The sequence below is a fragment of the Rhipicephalus sanguineus genome, chromosome 6 (assembly GCF_013339695.2).
Source record: "Rhipicephalus sanguineus isolate Rsan-2018 chromosome 6, BIME_Rsan_1.4, whole genome shotgun sequence".
Classification (NCBI taxonomy): Eukaryota; Metazoa; Arthropoda; class Arachnida; order Ixodida; family Ixodidae; genus Rhipicephalus; species Rhipicephalus sanguineus.
Genome location: NC_051181.1, coordinates 170,772,319 through 170,792,541, shown reverse-complemented (window position 1 = coordinate 170,792,541; position 20,223 = coordinate 170,772,319). Strand labels below are relative to the sequence as shown.

At 47.1% G+C, this 20,223-nt stretch overlaps 2 protein-coding genes across 2 annotated transcripts in view; both read right to left on the bottom strand.

Moving 5' to 3' along the window:
* The window catches only part of LOC119397040 (activating signal cointegrator 1 complex subunit 3), a 623,467-nt gene extending 617,277 nt beyond the window's left edge, over positions 1–6,190 (bottom strand). Inside the window, exon 1 of the mRNA XM_037664465.2 lies at positions 6,072–6,190. The gene's annotated coding sequence lies outside the window, so the exon portion shown is untranslated. The remainder of the gene's footprint in view (positions 1–6,071) is intronic.
* Positions 6,191–8,177: 1,987 nt separating this feature from the next.
* LOC119397038 (cell division cycle 5-like protein) overlaps positions 8,178–20,223 on the bottom strand; it is a gene marked incomplete at its 5' end in the record, with an annotated part of 213,286 nt that continues 201,240 nt past the window's right edge. Inside the window, 2 exon segments of the mRNA XM_037664464.2 lie at positions 8,178–8,320; positions 11,175–11,303. Coding sequence (XP_037520392.1) covers positions 8,201–8,320; positions 11,175–11,303 — 249 coding nt within the window.

Here is a 20,223-nt window from a genome sequence, read left to right as displayed (position 1 = left end):
ATCACCACCTAGCGAGTGAAACGCTCGGTCACGTGAGCACACAGAACAGTGACGCATTTCCACGCGGTCTGTCGTCGTCGGGCTCATTGTCGTCTGATGGCGACGATTTTCTTGCGGCGGGGATCGAAGGAATTTTCGACGTGGCGAATCACTTCAGGTTTGACCCGCTGGCGAGGAGCGATTCGTCGGGAAGCGCGTCTAAACAGAAATGGCGGCTACGACGTCATCGTAACTTGTACCGGCTGCAACGCTTACGTAGGGGAAGTAGGGGGGTCACCTCGGGTCACCTCCGAGGGTGTCAATGCACCAGGTGCGGCCTATAATGCTGGATCGCGCTCGCGAACTTCAAAAATCATATAAAATACCTTCCAAGCTTTATTGGCTGTCGATATTTTGCAGATGGTACACGTACGTACACGGGAATCGATCCAGCAGGCTATCTCGGCCGCGAAATCTTGTGTCAGTACCCCTTTAAAACCAAAACCTTTCGCTTGAAAATCGCACATAGTGCCTCTATCTAGCAAAAGCAGCTCCCAGCAGTTTCACCCTCATTATTTTTTTTAATCTTCAAAATCGAAAGCGCAAATAATGACACCAAAGAAAAAATAGGAAAACAAAATGAGCACTTCTCTTCTTGTCCCCGTCTTGTATTGCGCCGTATTCCCTCCGATGTCTAATCAACACGCCCAAGCTTCGATACTAAGTCACTTCTCTCTGTTTTGTGGTATCTCAATCTGCGCTTTTGATTTTTAAAGCTATGTTTCACTAACGATATCCCTCAAGAGGCACTTCAAAGTTATTGATGCCAAGTTAGCCTGATATACAGTTTTGTTTATTGGCACGCGAACTTCTATTTGCAGCTTCGTGATGCACTATAGAATAAAGTGACAATTAGTCCGAAAATGAGCGTTACGTACAGCCAGAGCATGCTACTCCGTAACCTCTAGCGCAAAATATGTTAACCTGTCAGGCCTCTAGAATTAGTCACAGTGTTCGGTTTAAGCCCGAAAGCGACTATGCAGGAATTGAGAAATGTAGGAACGTCACGAACACACACGTCACTTGACAGACACCCTCAGTCAAAACATTGCCAGCAATCAATAACTTGGGCAATTTGACAATGCGCATCATGTACCATATTGACAATACTAATCACTGCTATCATTTGTTAGTGAGAACACGGAGAATGCAAATATCTGAAGAAGTGTATTTGACAACAAACGCTTCCACGAACGTGCAACTGCCCTACCAAGCGCAGCAGATCAATGCCCTTCTGCTTACGGTGGCGCCTCTGGTGGTCACTTTTGTCCCTATATGAAACTTTCGCGAGAGTTTCATGACCAGTAAAAAGTATTGAGGGACCATGGCGCTACTTAACCTAGCCGGCGGAAAACGCATGGAGGGGCTTTAAGCCCACCTAAGCACACTTCTGAAAACTACACGTTTGATTGCAAAAAACAAAGCAAAACAAGGAGGTGATATTCACAACATACTTCACCCACACACGTGCACAGTTCGCTCGTATCACACGAGCGCACTGTCCGTTCGTCTGCTCTTTTGTCTGTCGCCGCACACCTCTCGTTTCCTGGTGGTAGCCCGAGAGTGGCCTCACAAGCAGCAGGCACAAACACACGCACACACACAAGCGGGACGTCCTGAGAATTCGGCCTTTCTTTATGCCTGAAGACATTCACCCCATCCTTGGAGGGGTTGAATTTTTAACGGAGGGAAGGATCACCTCATTCCTGAGCTGTTGCACGAGAGTACAAAAACTGACGTCACAGGCTTGGCTGTGCATTTGGGGGGAGGGGTCACGCATATTAAAATCAGCTCAAGGGAGTTTATCGCGGCACGCAAGAGCCTTCGATGACAACGTACAGTGGCGTCCACTCGAGCACAGCTCAGCATGGCAGCGCTCTGCGGAGCGCAGCCACGCTGAGCCGCGTTCACATTAACAGTGGGCGGCACTGTACATGTTCCTGCTCCCCATGCTCTCCCGCAAAGCTGTGAAAGAGACGCCGAGGGGAGCCAAAACGAAAAGACAAAAACGAAATGTTTTTGAACGCCATACTCGGAGAGACGGGGAGCTTTCAAATTCAGCACTTTTGCTTTGTCTGTCTAGGTGGCGCTAGAGGAAGATTTTCGCTAGAGTTACTGTATATGCTACCTTTAGGTAGCAGAGTTGCGCCAAGGTACGCCATCTTGGGCTCCGAAGTCTTGCGGGAAAGCCACTCATCACCCGCGTAGGAGCCGCGCTCGCGCGACAGAGTAACAGTGTTGATTTAAACAGATCTTCATGGGGCTTTTATTGCACTCGCCACATTCTAAAACAGTGAATGCAAGCAAATATACAAAAAAAGGTAGTAATATTGCGTTGTGCGGGTATACAGGCGATAATTCTCAGTCTTTTCTGTTCACTTTTTTTTAACGCATTCACCCTCCTCTAGGTGGCGCCACCGTCCCAGCTTGGGCACGTAAGCGCTATTCCATTAAACTAAAACACGCTGTCCACAACGAACGTTTGCGGCACGGTAACGATATTCCCTTAATCCCCGCTATCACGCTAACGCTAAACTAATAACTGTCTAATAACAACAGCGCCGATGTCAACCGCCCTTGAGCCGCCGGAATCTACGGAGTCGTCGGCGTCGCCTGCGAAGTGTTGGCAGTGTTGGCTTCTCCGCAGCGCAAATGAGCCACCTATGACCACGTGATGGCACTCGGCGAATAGCGTTACTGCAATCACCGAGGGCAGAGCGAGCGGCGTCCGGAGAACAGTGGCGCAACTCTGCTACCTAAAGGTAGCATATACAGTAACTCTAATTTTCGCTGTAGTGCTAAGAAATGTAGATTGCTCAGTATTCCTGCAGTATTTGTGAGTGATTCGTGTGTATAATTATATCAGGGGGCCGTAACTGCTATATTTTAAGCTACGGATGCCCAGACTTCAGCGCTGTTTGAAGATTGCACTGGTTTTGTTGACGTTTGCGGCACGATAAATGAAGGCAATTTACGAGCTTCGTTTCGCACTGCTCTAGTTTCTATACGTGCAAAATCACGCACAGAACTTCCGTAGCTTTCCACAAAAATGGGCCAAGGTAGGTCCCTATATTGAGAATATTGCCCAGTTTAGATGAATATAATTTAAGAAGTAGCGCGCGTACACAGATAAAATTGAGCATTCGGGAGGAAAATTAACTTTCTCCAGGGAATAGTTACCGGACAGTCTGCTGCAAAAGTTGCTAAATTTGGTTGTTTTCAAAAGCCAAGCAACAAAAAATAGAAGTAGAACGTTAATTTGCTACTTTGGTGAAATAGGGAAATATGTCCTATAAGTGCAGCACAAGGAACAGTACTGTAACTGCAGCAGACCTTTCAAAAAATGCTGTGTCTAAAGGTACGTCAGACGTACCCGAATCCCAAAAGCTAAAGGTACGTCGGACGTACCCGCAAGCGGGAGACTAAAGGTATGTCGGCCGTTGCTCTTTCTCACTACCTTGCACTTAATCCAGTTCGAGCTGTCCATCCGTTTCACATGACAGACAATGCAGCGATTTTCAGGCTGCGAATTCGCTCGCAGCAAAATAAAAGGCCGTTCGCTCTCACCGCAATGGTCAGCGGCGAGCGACGAACATGTTGGAAAGTTTTCGCTCTGTTCGCGGCGGCGGAGCGATTTTCCGGTCGGGACCCGTCGAAATAGCCCCAGACAGTTAAAATCATTAAAATTGCGCCGACGTGTAAATAAATTTAGATTGGCAAAGTGTTTCCCAATTTTCCACAATTGTGTTATGCGGGCACGAAACCTGCTCCTTGACTAGGGAGGTCTCTTGGCGTCTTGACCTCTTTTAATCTTGTCCCTCAGGACTCCAATAAAGTTCTTTGTATGTACACAAAGTGTTTATAAATGGCAGAGCACGCATGCTGTTCGTTACCGTTCATGAAAACTTAACGTATCATGAAGCACAGATTTTTACATTCGTTTGTCAAATTGTTCAGTGTCTGCCACAAAGAACGGCAGCAAGCAATTTGCTCGCCGCGCCAGTCGCAGACCATTCGCAGCACATATGAAATGAAACCGAACGGAGCGACTTTTTTTCATTGCAGTCGCGGCACGTGAAAACAGAAGTCCACGGCAGGCAACCGCGACGCCCTTCGTCACACACGCGATGCTCAAAGTTTTTCTCTGTCATTGGCTCAAAGTCTTTCATTGTCGGCAGTAGTCGCCCGGCTCGCTCCTTGTCGGTCTTTTACGTCAGCAGACTGATACAAAGGCTCGTTGCATCGTATATGTGCAAAAATCGGTAGCCGCGACCCGCCCGTCAACGAGTGCGTCCTACTAACATCGCGACAGCCGACGTATCTTTAGTCTCCCGGTTGCAAGTACATCCGACGTACCTTCAGCTTTTGGGATTCCGCTACGTCCGACGTACAGTACGGTCCACTCCTAGAGGGCTGGCTCTCTGCGGAGCGCTAACTGCTGGCGAGATTTGTAAATGCAGCGCATGCGTAGATTCATTACGGCGGTGCGTGCCTCGTGTTGTCTGCTACTTCTATATGCGCCAGCGCTCGGCGTGCGCAGATTCTTGCCGCCTTTGTTTTCCAAGTTAGGAGCAAGTGATACCAACTCTACCTTCCGCTTGTTGAATAGGCAGTTATTTTATTGTTGGAAAGGCACACTTAGTATATATGTTCGCTGCGTCATGCTTCAATTGCCTTGTCTGTTATCGAAAGTGGCCACTAGCTGTAGCAATGTGTCAAAAATGTATAACTGGCTTTCGCAAGCCCTTGGTGCTCTTTTTCTTGCACAAGTTGAATTTTTTTTTTCATTTAAAAGAGTACGGACGTGCACCAACACACCAGCTTTGCATCCTTCAAAAGTCTTGTGGCTAGTTCTTGCCCCATATATCCTCTGTCGCAAAAAGTATAATCAACGAGATGCCTCCTTCAAGTATACATTCGGGCAATGTTCTGTGTATGCCTTATTTCATGGTGCGCAGGTGCTGTTGTTAACAGAATAATCTTGTAAAAAAATAGTCGATCTTAGGAGCTTATGCGCATGATGCTTTCAGCGAGCCTAGAAACCAGTCCGGTTAAACCTTGCGAATGAGTGCAGCAATAAACAAATGCGGATATTTGTTTTTCTGCCTGTTGAATGCAGAGTGACGGCTAGATAAATCGCACCCCGAAAAAACGGAGCAGCAGCAGACGACGCCTGGCGCGCCGCCCTTACAAGCAGGCCCGTAGCCAGGGGGGGCACCCCCCCCCCCCCGAAATTTTTGTGATACATGGTGTTTTACCAAAAATAATTAATGAAAATAGGCGTTTTTCTCGAACAGTCACGGCTTTCAGCAAGTGGACACCCTCCGAAAAAAATTCCTGGCTACGGGCCTGCTTACAAGTGTATGCGCATGCACCGCATTTACACATCTCGCCGCGCGGGTTGTCAGCCACGCGCTCGCGTGTTCCCTCTAAGAGTGGACCGTACTGTACCTTTAGCTTTTAAATATTCGGGTACGTCCGACGTATTTCTAGACTCCCGGTTCCGTGTACGTCCGACGTACCTTTAGCTTTTGAAATTCGGGTACGTCCGGCGTACAGTACCTTTAGACACAGCGTTCAGAAAATGGTCACTGCTGAGGCAGTCAGCCAAAACCGTGTAACTAGCGCTTATTCTTGGTTATGTATCCACAAACATAAAAACTTGTCTTGTTTTTAATAAGCATATTTGAAATGTACAAAGATCAAGCTTGCGCGTCAGCTGGAAAAGAGGCAAAAACGATGTGTTCGTGCCGCCGGAGTGGGACCGCCACCTTAATGGAGCATTGTTACAAATTTTACTCACTCCTTGTTTTTTGCAGCTGCGTTTTACATATGCGGCATCAGTGGCGGGCTAGAGCTATCGCAATTATAGGCCCCACTATTTGGCATTGTGCCACGAGACGCGAACTGTGCTACGCTTTGCGAGACGTGCATGGAACGCTGTTTCGTGTTGCATGGATGCTAGACAAACGATTCATACTACACGACATCCCACACCTTACGATGCGAATAGTGATCTCAGAATCACTTACCGCGAGGTGAAAAACACAACTGTATTTCACGACCACTACACAAGTGCGAGAAATGTCAACCAAAATTGCAACTTCTCCTGTCACCACATGACCGCACCACCGCACGCAGACTGGTCAAGCGCAGAAGCGCAGAAGCGCAGACCCTTGTACTGATGCCGATGCCAATGCCGATGCTCTTAAGGTCGCCGATCGGAATCAAACATCTCAACAATGAAGGGAAGAAGTTAGGAGAGCGTGTAACGTGATTGAAACATACTATAATAGAATAATTAAATGTAGAAATGCCGTAAGCTTTAGTTCGTTGCTTTGTTTCACGACGTTGCAGCTGACTGTAGCAACATAAGCCAACGCTAGTCAGATCCACAGCGTAAAAAAAAAATGGCGCCTGTCGCATCTAAAATACAGCGTTCGAAGCGCTTGTTTAAGTGATCAGTGTAAATAAAAGACGTGAGAACTATTTTCAGCTGAATAGGATGTCGTTTTATATAATTTAGGTACATCGCACTTCGTCAGCTGTGCCGTCGAAAGTATGCAGTATGCATTTCAAGTTCTGGCTAGTTCTGGCGACATTTGGGCGAATGCCAGTTCGTTCGACCGTGTGGCGCCGCGCGAATGGCATTAAATCTGTAGGCATTATCAGGTGCACATTATGTGAAAGGGCTCTAGGTACAGCCAACGGCGGCACCGGAAACCGCACTGGGGCGTCCGCAGAGGACGCCCCGTTGATTGTGTAATTGGGAATGAATAAGCGCTCTTCCCACTTCATGTCTTTGGAAGCCTTGACATGTGTGTAACCGATCAACTGCTAAAGTTAAGCTGTCACGAATGAGCCAAACTTGCTCGAGTGTTTCTAGTCAAGCCACCTGTCGTGTGTGCCCCATTTTTACGTGAGGACAGTTCCACTGATGATCCTTCGGTTGAAGAAAGCTGTGAGCCGCGATGCCCTTGATGTTTACGCACATGAGCTTGTTTTTCCCACATATTGAAGCACCACTTGGATGTCGTAACTGTTGCTTTCTCTGTTGACCCTGAAATTGGGACTTTCCACGACACCGGGTTGGTTCAGGCTTGCCGGCATAGATGGTACGATCGCGGTTATTGTTGTGGCTGGCAACAATCATCATGCAGGTTGAGTCACCAACATGCAGCCTGCTTCACGAATTCAATTCTTTGCAAAATGCAGTTGGGGCTTAATGTATGTGGGACATGGCTGCGTCTCAGCAGCAGGCTAAACCTGCAGTCCAGGGTTATCATGCCTGCCATGCCCAGGCACTTGGTCCTCTACACTTTACATCCTTCTGCCAGACATTCCCACAATCTCAGCCACACAAGCAGCATTAGACTTGTAACAGCAAAATACTTTTTGTTCACAGATTCAGAGACTACTCTTGCCGATTTTCAGTAATTCAATGAACTTGCTCAATGCAGGCACCCCTCTGGTGTCCTTTTACAACTGCAAACATTGAATGGCATGATAGAAGGTTAATTGCATCCTGAGCAGAATTTGTTCTTGCAAAACTTCACCATTTTCAAGATTGTAGGTTAGGGTCTGCGTTTCTGGATTGGATGATGATGCCAAAACGGCAGGAGGCCTCCATTTCTTGCTAAAATTAGAGCAACTGAGAACATTTTGAGGTTGGTTGAGCATTTTGGTGCAGCGGGGTGCAAAAATAAGGAGTTGCATCAAATTGGCACAATTGGTGCAGCTGTTGCACCCGTCTGCCCCAAACAAGTACAGTAAAAGCTCGTTAATTTGGATTTCACGGGACTGGAAAAGATGTCCTAATTAAACGAAGGACGAATTATCAAAAGTACCAAAACAATAAACAAATGTCTGTTACAACAATACACTTTCATTTCACTAATTTTGCATAAGAGCAGAGTAAAAGCCGCAATTTTCATCATCCAGCGAGTTCGTCGTTAATGCGATCACGGTGCCAGACTACCGTGTTTAATTAGCCCGAAACGTGCTCTGCACCCCTCTCTTAGCACACTTTGTTCTTGCACAGCGTAGTGGGCTGGCTGAATGAAATATGCATACACATAGGAATGCTTTCGTGTCAGAATGTTTATCTCACATAAGAGCAATGCCCAACCACAGTTGGTTGCAACAGCATACTATGACAGCTCTAGGCTCTGATGTCCAGCAGGGCTTCTTCGACGAGTTCCTTCTGTTGAAGCAGGTCATCGTAGCGCTTCTGCAGGGCCTTTTCTCGCTCCACTTGACGGTTGACATCTTCAGTCAAAGCCTGCAACAAGGGCACACTCTTTTTACCCAGAGAGCGCTGGCAATTAGGCACAGTTTTGACAGTTACAAAAGTTGTTCACTTTTATCGTGCTTCTTCAAGGGGCATGCAACAGTTTTTCAGCATGGTCCGAAAATGCTGCCTATCAGTAGTCGAGGCTCCTGAGAACACGTGAACCAAACATTATAGCACAGCGTGTGACTTGTAATTCACAAGTGATTCTCAGTACTAGAAATCGCTCCCTCTTCTCTCGACAAATGATGCCATAAACCCAAATGACTGCGTCATAAAGCTAATGTCCACGAACATTGGTTGATTTGAGCATTGTGAGCTGCATGGTTAACATGGGCGGAGCAGGATGCCGCCACGTTGTGCTCGTGATTACACTGAAAGTAAGTCGAGCGTTCGAAGAAAAATAAGAGTATTTAAGGCCACGATGCGTGCTGATATCCTCTTGGTCATACCCCTCCCTGCGTAGCTTTCGCCATGCTCACTGGTACAAAAGAAGAGAGAAAGCACTTAAAGGGACACTAAAGGCAAATAACAATTTACGTCAGAGTGAAAGGTCGATGTGTGAGAACGTCTAAAACGGCAATATTATCAACAGCAGTGCCCTACTTACCGAGAAATTAAAGGGGTACTGACACAAAATTTCGCAGCCGAGATAGCCTGCTGGATCGATTTCCGTGTACGTGCGTGTACCATCTGCGAAATATCGACAGCGAATAAAGCTTGGAAGGTATTTTATATGAATATTGAAGTTCGCGTGCGCGATCCAGCATTATAGGGCGCACCTATTGCATTGACACCCTCGGAGGTGACCCGAGGTGACCCCCCTACTTCCCCTACGTAACCGTTGTAGCCGGTACAACAAGTTGTGATGACGTCGTAGCCGCCATTTTTGTTTTGACGCGCTCGCCGCTGCGCTGTTGGTGTCTCAAGGAAATCGTCGCCAACAGACGACAATGAGGAGGACGACGACAACGAGGACGATGATGGCGACGTCATCGCGCAGCACGTGCGGCAAGCCTGCGAATGCGAGGAGACGACGCGAACAGCGCGGAAGTGCGTCACACTTCTGTGTGTTGACGTGATCGAGCGCTGCAGCCGCTAGGTGGTGATAGTTGCACCCGGAGGCTTGTCGTTTTCGAAACCGAAACTGACACTGGTCGGTAATGAGGAGCCTGTAATTAATTATCTGTCGCGCGCTGCAGCAAACGATGTGCCGTGTTATGACTAACAGGCCCCCAGCAACACATTGCAACAAAAAAACGCGAGGCCAAAATTTTTGTGTCAGTACCCCTTTAAGGTAAATGTAGGACACGATGTGCGCCCCGAGTGGGACATTTTGGAAATGATCCCGATGACATCAGAGAGTCCCGAGTACAATGAACTACTAGTAATCAAACTAGTTGCGATAAAAAAAGAACATTCGGTGCATTACAAGACATAATAAAATGCTGCTTGTTCGTGTCTGTTTAATTCATGGAAAAAAGAACCTCTTGGCGTTACCATGGGGAACGGCGCAAGTGGTTCAAAAGTTCCATTTTCCCTGTGCTGCGCGTCTCAGTGTAGTTTCTGTATCGTGTACTGCTGCGTGTGCTTGGCTCTCGCTATTTTCGCACTGTTGATACTCCTGCTGCTGGCCAAGCCAAGCTCCGTTACAGTGAACTATATAGTTTCGGAGTGGCCCGTGGCTGCGTCTTGGCAAGGTTGATGGCCGCCGTTGCGCAAGAAACTGTAGCGTCGGCGCCCGGGCAGTAAAGGCAGCCAAAGTTGGGCACGGCTACTGCTACGTCAGAAGGCCGCTTCAGGCGGGTGATCTCAAGTGCGCTAACGCTGTATGGATCACTAAAACGTGATTTTCTTTCAAAATAAGCATTTCCTTGGCCCAAAACAAGCACCAAGAGGTTTATGGAATTCTATTTCAACAATCAACATCGACTTAGTATTTGCCTTTAGTGCCCCTTTAAAGCGTGCAATAAATCCCTGCGACTCCGCTCGTACCTGACAGATGCTAAAAATTTTTGCGGCAGTGAATCCATGAGAGAACGCCTTTCGATGATTACTTGCAACGGTGTTGCAGGGTCTTTTACTGATTGGGAATGAAGAATATGTCGTGCATGTACTCAGTGTGAGGAATTTACGAAATGTTTTTATGCTTGTTAGATGAGCAATAGATAAGACACCAATTTGTGCACCACAATTTCACCTTCTGTGCCTTCACACTGAAACAAGAAACCTGCGCTGGCCTGTCCACCATAATGCCCATCATGACCAAGGGCTGCGTGCCAAGAGAAAGGCAGTGGAAAAGCAAAACACAAAAACATGCATTAATTTATCCATGGCAGCCTAAATGTGTTATCAAGTGAAGTGGCTGTAGTTGTCAGCTGTTGGCAAAACAGTCTACATGGTACGTGGCAATGACATCAAAAACTGTAGCAGCAGGATGTTGTAGAAAGGTCACAATGTGCAGAAAGGTTCCGGTATCGCAAGCCCTGTTTTGATTGGGATTAGCATGCCACATCACTCACGGCGAGTGAAATACAAAAGGGTATGTCGATTTTGGTCTTGTGCTTTTATTTTGAATGTTTCAAGTTGAATAACTCTTGTTTGCGTGTGTCGTTTTTCAAAATTCTCCTTGTGCTCTTCTCAGGAGGATGCCAGGCACACGTGGAGAAAACTCGGCGGGTGAAATGTGGGTGCAGCGCTTGTGTATATCCTGAGGATAACCCATCACCGCGTAGAAGACACACCTCAATGTGTCGCAACCAGCTGTGACTGGAGTAAGGCAAGGAGAAACACTTGCAATGCAGTGCACGCCAGCAGGGCCAAGTGGCAAGTTGAATGCCTTTACCTCAACCCTTTTTGGGATGGCCAATGACTCGTGCTCCTGCAGAGCTCGGAAGGTCTTCAGTTCCAAGTGCGTCTGCTCAATCTGCTCCGCAAGTTCCTGGATCTGCTTTATCAAAGCCTGTCCTCGTGACTGCAACACATGAAGTAACAAGCATGTCACCAGAGAACTCTCAACACATGGTGCAGTGTAAACAGCATGGAAGCAAACAACACTACAACCTTAGTTCTTGGGGAAACCAGGTGCATTTCATCCCAAGACTAATCCAATGCATGACATATTGCTCTTGTCCATGATCATGCCGTATTGCAATAGGTGAATCTTAGGCGTGGCTGTTTGTTCTGTACACAATAAAATCCAACCGATGATTTATCTGTGAGTCCGCTTTCTTGCCAGTTTCTTTCTAAGCAGGAACTCCCATTTAGGGACCACTTTTCTTGCTCTTTGTGTTTTGCTGTGCCTTTCAGGCAAAACTGCAGCTTCTTTTGAAGCATCCTCTGTCACTGGTACAATCCAATACCTTGTGGCACGTTTTTAGAGAGGACTGGTGTCAACCACTGCAGGGTTACTATACCACCCGAGTAAGGTGCATGCATACATTTTGCTGCCTCTTTCTGCCTCTTTCTTTCTACGTATGGCTGGGAAACCAGAAAACGTTTTGGGAAGAATGGTGCTCGCATGTAAGCCGGGCGGAAGGCCATTATATATAGTCTGACTGGATTATATCACTATCAAGAAGAGGAAGCTATTAGCTTGACATAGGCCCTGATTCAGTATAAAACTTGAAAAGAATTGCGAGACAAAAGTACATACAGGGTGCTTTTTTTATAGCCAATATAGGTTTTTATAAACAGTTATGCTCCAGTCGTTTTTGGACATGTACTCAATGTCGAGGTGAAACTACATTGCCGCAACTAACGTGACATTGACGAGACTAATTAAGAAAAACTTGTCAATTAACCTTTTAATTCTTGACTTGAGGGCAGTTTATATTAGAAAGTTTTAGTGCATGCCAATTTATGGCAAACCCGTTTTTTAGAAATCATGAACATTGCATGTAATTCGAGATATTCATCATGAAATTTTAAGAAAATCAAAACTCATCAGCGCCCGGCGCACAGGAAACGTGGTGTCTCTGTTAAGTCAGACCGCAACTACATGTGACAAGGCAGTGACGAAATTTAGCACTGAACCACAATATGGTCGTGAAAATTGGCAAGCATTCTGAAGTACACAAGTAGACAGCTTATTCTTTGGGTGCAATCTGTTTCTGTCTTAATCTATAAACAGGAGCAAAAAACTATTTCACCTGTTTGCAAGAAGTGCTGTAGTGGCTGCCTGCGCTTTATGCTTCACAGAGAAAGGAAAAATTGATATTGCGTTTTTTTTTTTTGCGCACAGCTCGAAAGAAACAGATAAGCACCAAACACCACACACAAAGGTAAAGCGATCCACTGTCGTGAGTGAGATGACCTGCCATTTTTCACGAAAAGATATGGTCACAACGCACCTTCATTCAAATTTCGTCACTTCCCTCTCACGGGTAGTTCCTGTCTGACGTAACAGAGACGCCACGTTTTCTGTGTGCCGGGCGCGATTGATTTCGCCCTTAAAATTCAATGCTCAATATCTCAAATTACGCGCAACTTTCATGATTTCAAAAAAAATTTGGGGAGGGGCGGAGCATGTAGGGAACGGTGTTTCAGCTCCACTAATGCGAAACCTGTGGAGGGTTTCCCACAGCAAAATCTTTACTGCTAATGGGCAGTGAGAGACAGAAGAAAGATTAGACACAGAGACCCACAGTCCACTTTTAGTTAACGTGCACACTGCGAATCTTTATTGTTCAACTACACACAAGAGAGATCTCCCACCGGCACTACACTGCAGGTCGAGATCCAGTGCCTATATATACGGGGTGGCTGGTGAACGGTTGTGCAGCGCGAGCAGTCGGTTTTTTCAATCAAGAAACTTGCTAGCAGACGCTGCCTGCATTGGCATTGTCTCTCGCGGGCGAGGGCGTGTGCTCGTTCCGTGCGAGCTGGTAGTTGAGCGTTCATCGCAGAAAGAGCGTTTCCATAGTCAATGCGCACCATTTGCTCTCTCTCACCGCATGGCGAGCGCTGAGGCGGTGGCACCCTCCCTTGCGCTCAAGCAAATGGACCGTCCCGACAGCAGACGACGATGCACACCGACACGTTGAGACCCTAAGGTGCTTAGCCCCTAAAAAATGTGTATGCCACAAATTGGCACACACCACAACTTTCTAATATAAACAACTATCCACAAGTCAATAATTAAAAAAGGATAATTAACAAACTTTTTTAATTACAAGCCTTGTTAATAAGACATAGTTGTGAAGAATCCCCGACCGAGTCTCACAGACATTAATTCATTTGCTGACCGCCTAAAGGTGCCATGACACTCAATTTTTGCTCATAATCTGTATTATGTGGGTTAGTCCTTGGGCGTTCACAAATAAGCTAGCGAAATTTCAGCGCACTTGGTCGAGCACTTTATTTATGACAAATATTTTTACAAATGCATGAGCGGCCCAAGAGTCTAACAACACCCGTGCACTCGCGAGCTGTGACGTAACAAGCCGCTTGCTTTGCGAGCATCTGTATTCTGGCCAACATTTTTGTTTCGTGGTCAGCTGTGCGCACCAATGGAGCTATTTCGGCTTTCTTCAGCTGGGCATTGAAAATTTAACGAATTGCAGCAGCTGAAACTTTGGTAGAAGACGACGGCTCCACTCCATGAAGCACATGACGTCACACACGCCATGGCAAAATGGTGGTTGCTGGCGGTGGGCGGGGTTTATAGCCGTCGACTTCTAGGGCTCATTTTGCAATCAAATATTCATTTATAGTCCATTTTTCATATATGTGCAGGCACAATAGACCCTTTACTTCTATTTGTCGCTGAAAATCACAATTTGGTGGGTGACCGTGTCATGACCCCTTTAAGCCACAGTGGTTTGGCCTATGCCTACCAGTTGGTGCGTATCCTGTGTACCACGATAACTTTTTGTGCCATAAAAGTTTACAACGCCGCTGAACTTGCCAACGCCACAATGTGCCACAAAAGGTCTTCCGTGTTTTCTAGAAGTGCAGAGACTGGTCGGTCAATAATTCCAACTTGCGCGCGATTGCGGCGGCGCCTTTGCGGGTAAGCACTGGGAAAGCACGAAGGTGAGACGATGGCTGCCGACAAACGCGCCAGTATGACTTATCGCCCACAACGCTATCACCTTTAGCTATCTACTCGGGCACGCGTGTGGTGTAGCGCTACTGTAAGCCTACTGCACGCTTTTGATAGGCAACAGCCTGAGCACGCTGGGCCACAGATCGCTGCCGCCTCGTTTTGCGGGACCACGCTTTGTAGAAACGAAAGCAGCTTCGCTGTTGCCGAATTGAGAGTAGTGGGTGCCGAGAAATCTAGCTCGCTGCGTTGACACACGCCAAGAGCGCATCTACAGTACAGAGAGCATAGCACTGTTCTAACCATACTGCACTCTTTTATTATGCGGCAACCCGCGCGCCTCCGTCCGCTGCCAGGACCGCTAGAGCATCGCGGAGTGTGCATCGCTTGCAAGAAGCATGTCGTCACGGCGATAACCCAACTAGCTAATTGCCGCATCAGTGCACGGTTTGGAGTGGAGTGGGTACAAAGAACCCTCCCACGGCAAACGCACACGTACGGTACAGCAAGCAGCCCGGCGGTGACGGCGTGAGCTGAGTAGGCGATGCGCTGCTCGCAACTAGCGATAATCGGCTACACGCAGCCTTGTTGCGTTCCAATGAAGCTGTCAGTTTTAGATTGTGGCTGATCGTGATACAGACGCACACATGTATCACAGAAAGCCGGTACTGTCTGTTCTGTCGCAATGTCAGTCGCTGTGTATACCGGACGCTGCAATAGTTTTGAAATGCTCCTTGGTCCAGAATCTTTTCTACACTTTGGCAAAAAGAAAGAAAAGGTTTTGTGGTGGGAACTTTAGGTAATATTTGCTGTGGCACTGTATTTATTTATTTCTTTGAGGCAATGGTGCACGTCAGGGGATGCAAGTTCGTGCTTGATGGTTAAGATGCACTACCGTTTAGTGCGTAGTTTTGCCACGTTCCCGGCAGTTACGTATTAGCGAGGTTTCACTGTAGTCTCGTCAATGTAATTTTAGTTATGACAAAGTAGTTCCGCCTCGACATGGAGTACTTGTGCGGAAACGACTGGAGCGTGACTGTCGTAGAACTTTTATAAAAAATCTGTACTGTCTAAAAAAAACACACTGTATAACAGTCAGCAAAATTGGGTGATTTAATCTGTTACACTGAAACTTTTGTATATTAAAATTCCCCATTTTGTGCTGCTGCTTTCGTATCAGGAATGTGCTTACCTCTATTAGAGGACGAAGTGATTTCATCGTCCTATTGCGCATCTATCTCAGTATGTATATATTCTTGCTCATGTACTGTGCCATTGTCAATGTTTGCATTCATGCTTCAACTATGCAGCATTGTAAAAAACTATGTTTCTTGAAGCCTACACCTCCAACAAACTGGTGATGAGGGTGGGACCCACCAAGAACTGAAGATGGCAATGGCGGTCGACAAGCTACCGGAAGTTGATACCAACCTCGGATGCTTGGACGTATTTCTCAAACAATTTGAGCTGTACATCACGGCTAAGGAGGTTGCTAAGGCTAAGAAACTGCATCTGTACCTAAGTGCCACAGGAGAGGAAGTGTATGTCCAAAGTGTGCCCCTGCATCGACATATGAGGATGTTGCATTAGCAGTGCTGAAACACTGTGAAGCAAGTACCCTTGTAATCAAAGTACCTCAAGAAAAAGTCACAGGTACTGTGGTGCACTTCAAGGAATTGGCGGCCTTGTGTGATTCAGCAGCTTTCTATGACAAGCACTTCGTGACCGCCTAACAGCAAGCCCGCTGTCCGATTGCATATGTTGCCACTTTCTGACCAAGAGCAACACATCCGTGTTTCAACAGGACTGCATTTGTCACATCACTGCTGCCACTGAGATGGTAATGAAAAATGCATTGGAAATAGTCATAAAACAGTACCAAACGGTCCCGCAACTACATCTATAGGCAGAACAAATCATTGATGCTGTGACTGAAGTCAGAAACAGCGGCATGAAGCAGCCACACACCTGGCAAGCTAAAACCAAATACTTGGACGCACAGAGTGTACTGACGTAATGTACAGACACCGATGAAATTAAATTGCAACAATCGCCTAGTCCACCACAAAAAAGAAATTGCAGTTTTATTCACTATGGGCAAGTAAGAAAAGATCCCATGCATGTTGAATGAACTCGCATGAAATAGGCAGCTTTGAGTGGCGATGAGATATGTTTTATATGCTGTTCAAATGATTGGCAATGTTCTCAAGTGTAGCCTCACACCACGATAGTCCGTCAGTTTGATGCTAGTGCATGGCTAGAAATTGAAGTGCCTTTCACTTGGATTGTGAATGAGTACAATGGCCATCTAGCATTGAATCGAAATAAAAAGTGGCCGGCACTAGTATCTCATGGACAAGACGAACAAAAATCAAAATGAGGATGCCAATCACTATTTAGTTATTCCCAAATATGTGAAGCCAGCTGGATGGCAGATGTGCTTTCATATAGTGCACCTATCACAGGAACACAATCAACAGGTCTATTACCAGACAGCCCATGCAGTGGTCACTCTTTGAGAGACAAGAACACAAAAATTATCACTAATTTCTTTTTAAAACAAAAGATGGTAATTCCAGAAATGCTTCCACTCTTTTTGTGAAGTAGGGATCGAGGTGCACCCATCGCTTTTGCACAGACATACACTTTTCTGCTGTCCCCTTACCTCTCCAGTTTCACTCACTATTGCACATGGCAAACAGGCAAGGGCAAGCCACCATGAACCGGTTCTCGACAGTGGCATAGTCTCAGTGGCCGGAGGATCCGGCACGGCCAGGACTGCGCACACATGTGGGATGCACTCACCGAACAGAACACCTTAAGAACACATTGCCTATTAACCGATCCCTTTGGGATCACTCGGACTGTGCCAGCACAAGAGAGGCTGTCCCTCCGTCCAGTTCGCTTTTCATCACCTTCAGCACCCTTTCCCGCAAGCAGGGAAGCCACACGACGGGATTGAAGGGGTTCTTAGAAAAGGGGCATGGTGCTTCCTCCCCGCATGGCCTCCCAGTGCCAATCCACGATCGCACCAGCGTTAGGGGAACAAAACGGGTGCAGAGAAGTCTGACATGTCCAGACTCTTTCAGCGCCCAGGTTTTGTTTGTCAATTAGCGACTTGGATTATGAGCTCCAAGTGTTTACGGACGCAAGCAAGGCCACCTACGGTGCTGTTGCTTACCTGCGGCACAACCACAATGAAGCACCTGTTGAGATGGTCATGGCGAAAGCCCGAGTAGCGCCCATAAAACAGCTTTCACTTCCACGGCTCGAGCTTATTGGAGCTTTAATGGGTGCCCGACTAGCGAAGTACATAACTGACGCACTGGCCATCCCTTCTTCCAAATGCTATTTTTGGACTGATTCAACGGTGGCGCTTGGTTGGATCCGAGACGTCCCTTCAAGGTGGCAACAGTTTGTCAAAAACAGGGTCACAGAAATCCAAGGTATTATGGACTCTTCCCAATGGAACCACTGTTCTGGAAAAGAAAACCCAGTGGACCTAGTGTTTCCCGAGGCACGTCGATAATGTCACTGATTGGCAGCGAAATTTGGTGGCAAGGACCGCCTGGGTTGGCAAGACGCAAAGAATGGCCCAAGCACTTGACCACCAATCCGACTGCTGTAGAAGATGGTGTAAAAGAGGATTTGGCAATAGAGACTGTTACGCTCTATGCATCCTTGACATCGGTGCACACTGTTTTCGACCTATCAAGATATATAGTTCCTGGCTGCGGGCACTGCAAGTCACGGCTTGGATATTGAGGTTCGTCGCAGCCTGCCACGCCCAGCCAAGCCCTCAAGGACACCTAACGAGTGAAGAGCTTGTCGCTTCTGAAAGGTATGAAGCTGTCCGTTACCCAAAAGCAACGATTAGGCCTTGAATGAACAGCCTTCCGGCAGGACGAGATCTTCCCCAAGGCGTTGATTATTCGAGATTTGCACCCCTTTCTTGCTGAGGAGGATGGCTTGCTGCGAATTCAAATGAGACTTCGGAACGTTGTGTACCATGAAGGCATCAAACACCCAATCCTGCTTCCCGGTGACCACATCGCCACTGAACCCATCGCAACGGGCTAGCACCGGAGGCATTTTCACGCAGGAGTCGCAACAACCATTGCACAGCTCTGAGAGCGCTTCTGGGTGACGAAGGGGAAGCAGTGAGTGAAAAGAGTGATCGGGCAGTGTACTCGGTGCGCGCGATTAAGGGTGAAGCCTGCGACGGCTCCTAAGGCGGCGCTACCTCCTGACCGAGTGAATGTGTCTAAACCGTTTGACATTGCTAGTGTAGGTTTTATTGGACCAGTGTACCTGAAGAGCGAGCCGGCACAAAAATCCTACAGTGTACTGTTCACATACGCGGTAGTACGTGCTATTCCTCTACAGCTTGTCTTAAGCTCAACAGCAGACAGTTTCTTGGAGGCTTTTCGGCATTTCATTGCACGTCGTGGATTTCCTTCAGTGATCTACTCTGACAATGCTCTGAGCTTTAAACGTGCTTCTCGCAAACTTTGTGCTGTATATGGCACTATTCGGGGAAGTGAGGTTGGGAATTATCCCTCTGCTCATAGCATTATGGGAAATTCTCTGCTGGGTGGATTTTGGGAGCATACAGTGAGGTCAGTGAAAGACAACTTGAGGAGAGCTCTAGGGAGGTCACTTCTAGATTACGGTCAAATTGGCTCGGTCCTAGCAGAAATTGAAGCCATCATTAACAGTAGAGCTCTGATGTATTCATATCCTGCCCTAGAGGAACCAGAAGTCTTGACACCTGCCCATTTCTTGCATGGCAAGCGGCTGACGGCACTTCCTGACTTGCAAACTGCAGCCGTGGTACCTAGCTCCCATATTGAGCTATTTAAAACATGGATACAGCAACAAAAGAGGCAAAAAGACTTCTGGAATCGCTGGTACAAGGAATACCTAATACTCCTTAGAAGCACCCATAACAGGCCAGTGGTGGACGTCACTAGTATTGCTGAAGGCAATATAGTCATAGTGCGCGATGATGCCGTGCCCAAGTTGTGTTGGAAACTTGCACGTGTTCTGAAGAACACTACGGGAAATGACGGCATTGTGTGTGCATGTTTCCTAAAGCTAGCCAACGGCAAAGTAATCACACAGCCTATACAACATTTGTGTTTCCTAGAAATGCACCCGTAGCAATTCGTGCACCGGGAGTGTTAATAACGGTAAACATAGTGCATAGCACAAGGGTCTTGCTTTTTTTTCCCCAATCCCAATCAAGCTGTAGCTGCCAAATATGCTGAAAGAAGGTCTTGGCGCAGATAATAAATGGAGCTGCAAGACTGAGAGGGTCAAACATGCGAGCGGAAGTCTGCAAGACGACCCATTTCGTAGGCTTAGCTTCTTGCAGACGTTCAAGAACAGGATCGACATTCAAGCTTAGCTTGTCTGATCTGATGTTCCACAGTAGTATCTACGCGTGGTCTGGCTGTTCTATGCAGTTTTCCAAGTCAGTGCAGTTGGTTGCCCACTTCTGCAATTACCTTCCAGCCTTTCTGTGGCATGGTCGTATAGTTTGCAGGCATCCGATGCGGTAGGAACACTGGTGACCATGTCATCCACATAACAGCAACTCACCAACTTCTCTGCTGTTCGGCAATACTTTTCAAATACGCACTGGAATTGGTACTGCAACGTCGCACTCAGTAAAGAAGGGCTTGCCGTAGTGCCAAAGGGCACGCGAGTCATGCGGTAATCGTGAATGTGATTCATGTCATGTACTCCTGTTGGTGTTCTTTCAAACCAAAGGAATCTCAGGGCGTCCCTGTCACAGGGCTTGATTCCTATCTGCAAGAAAGCTTTCTGGATGTCAGCTGCGACT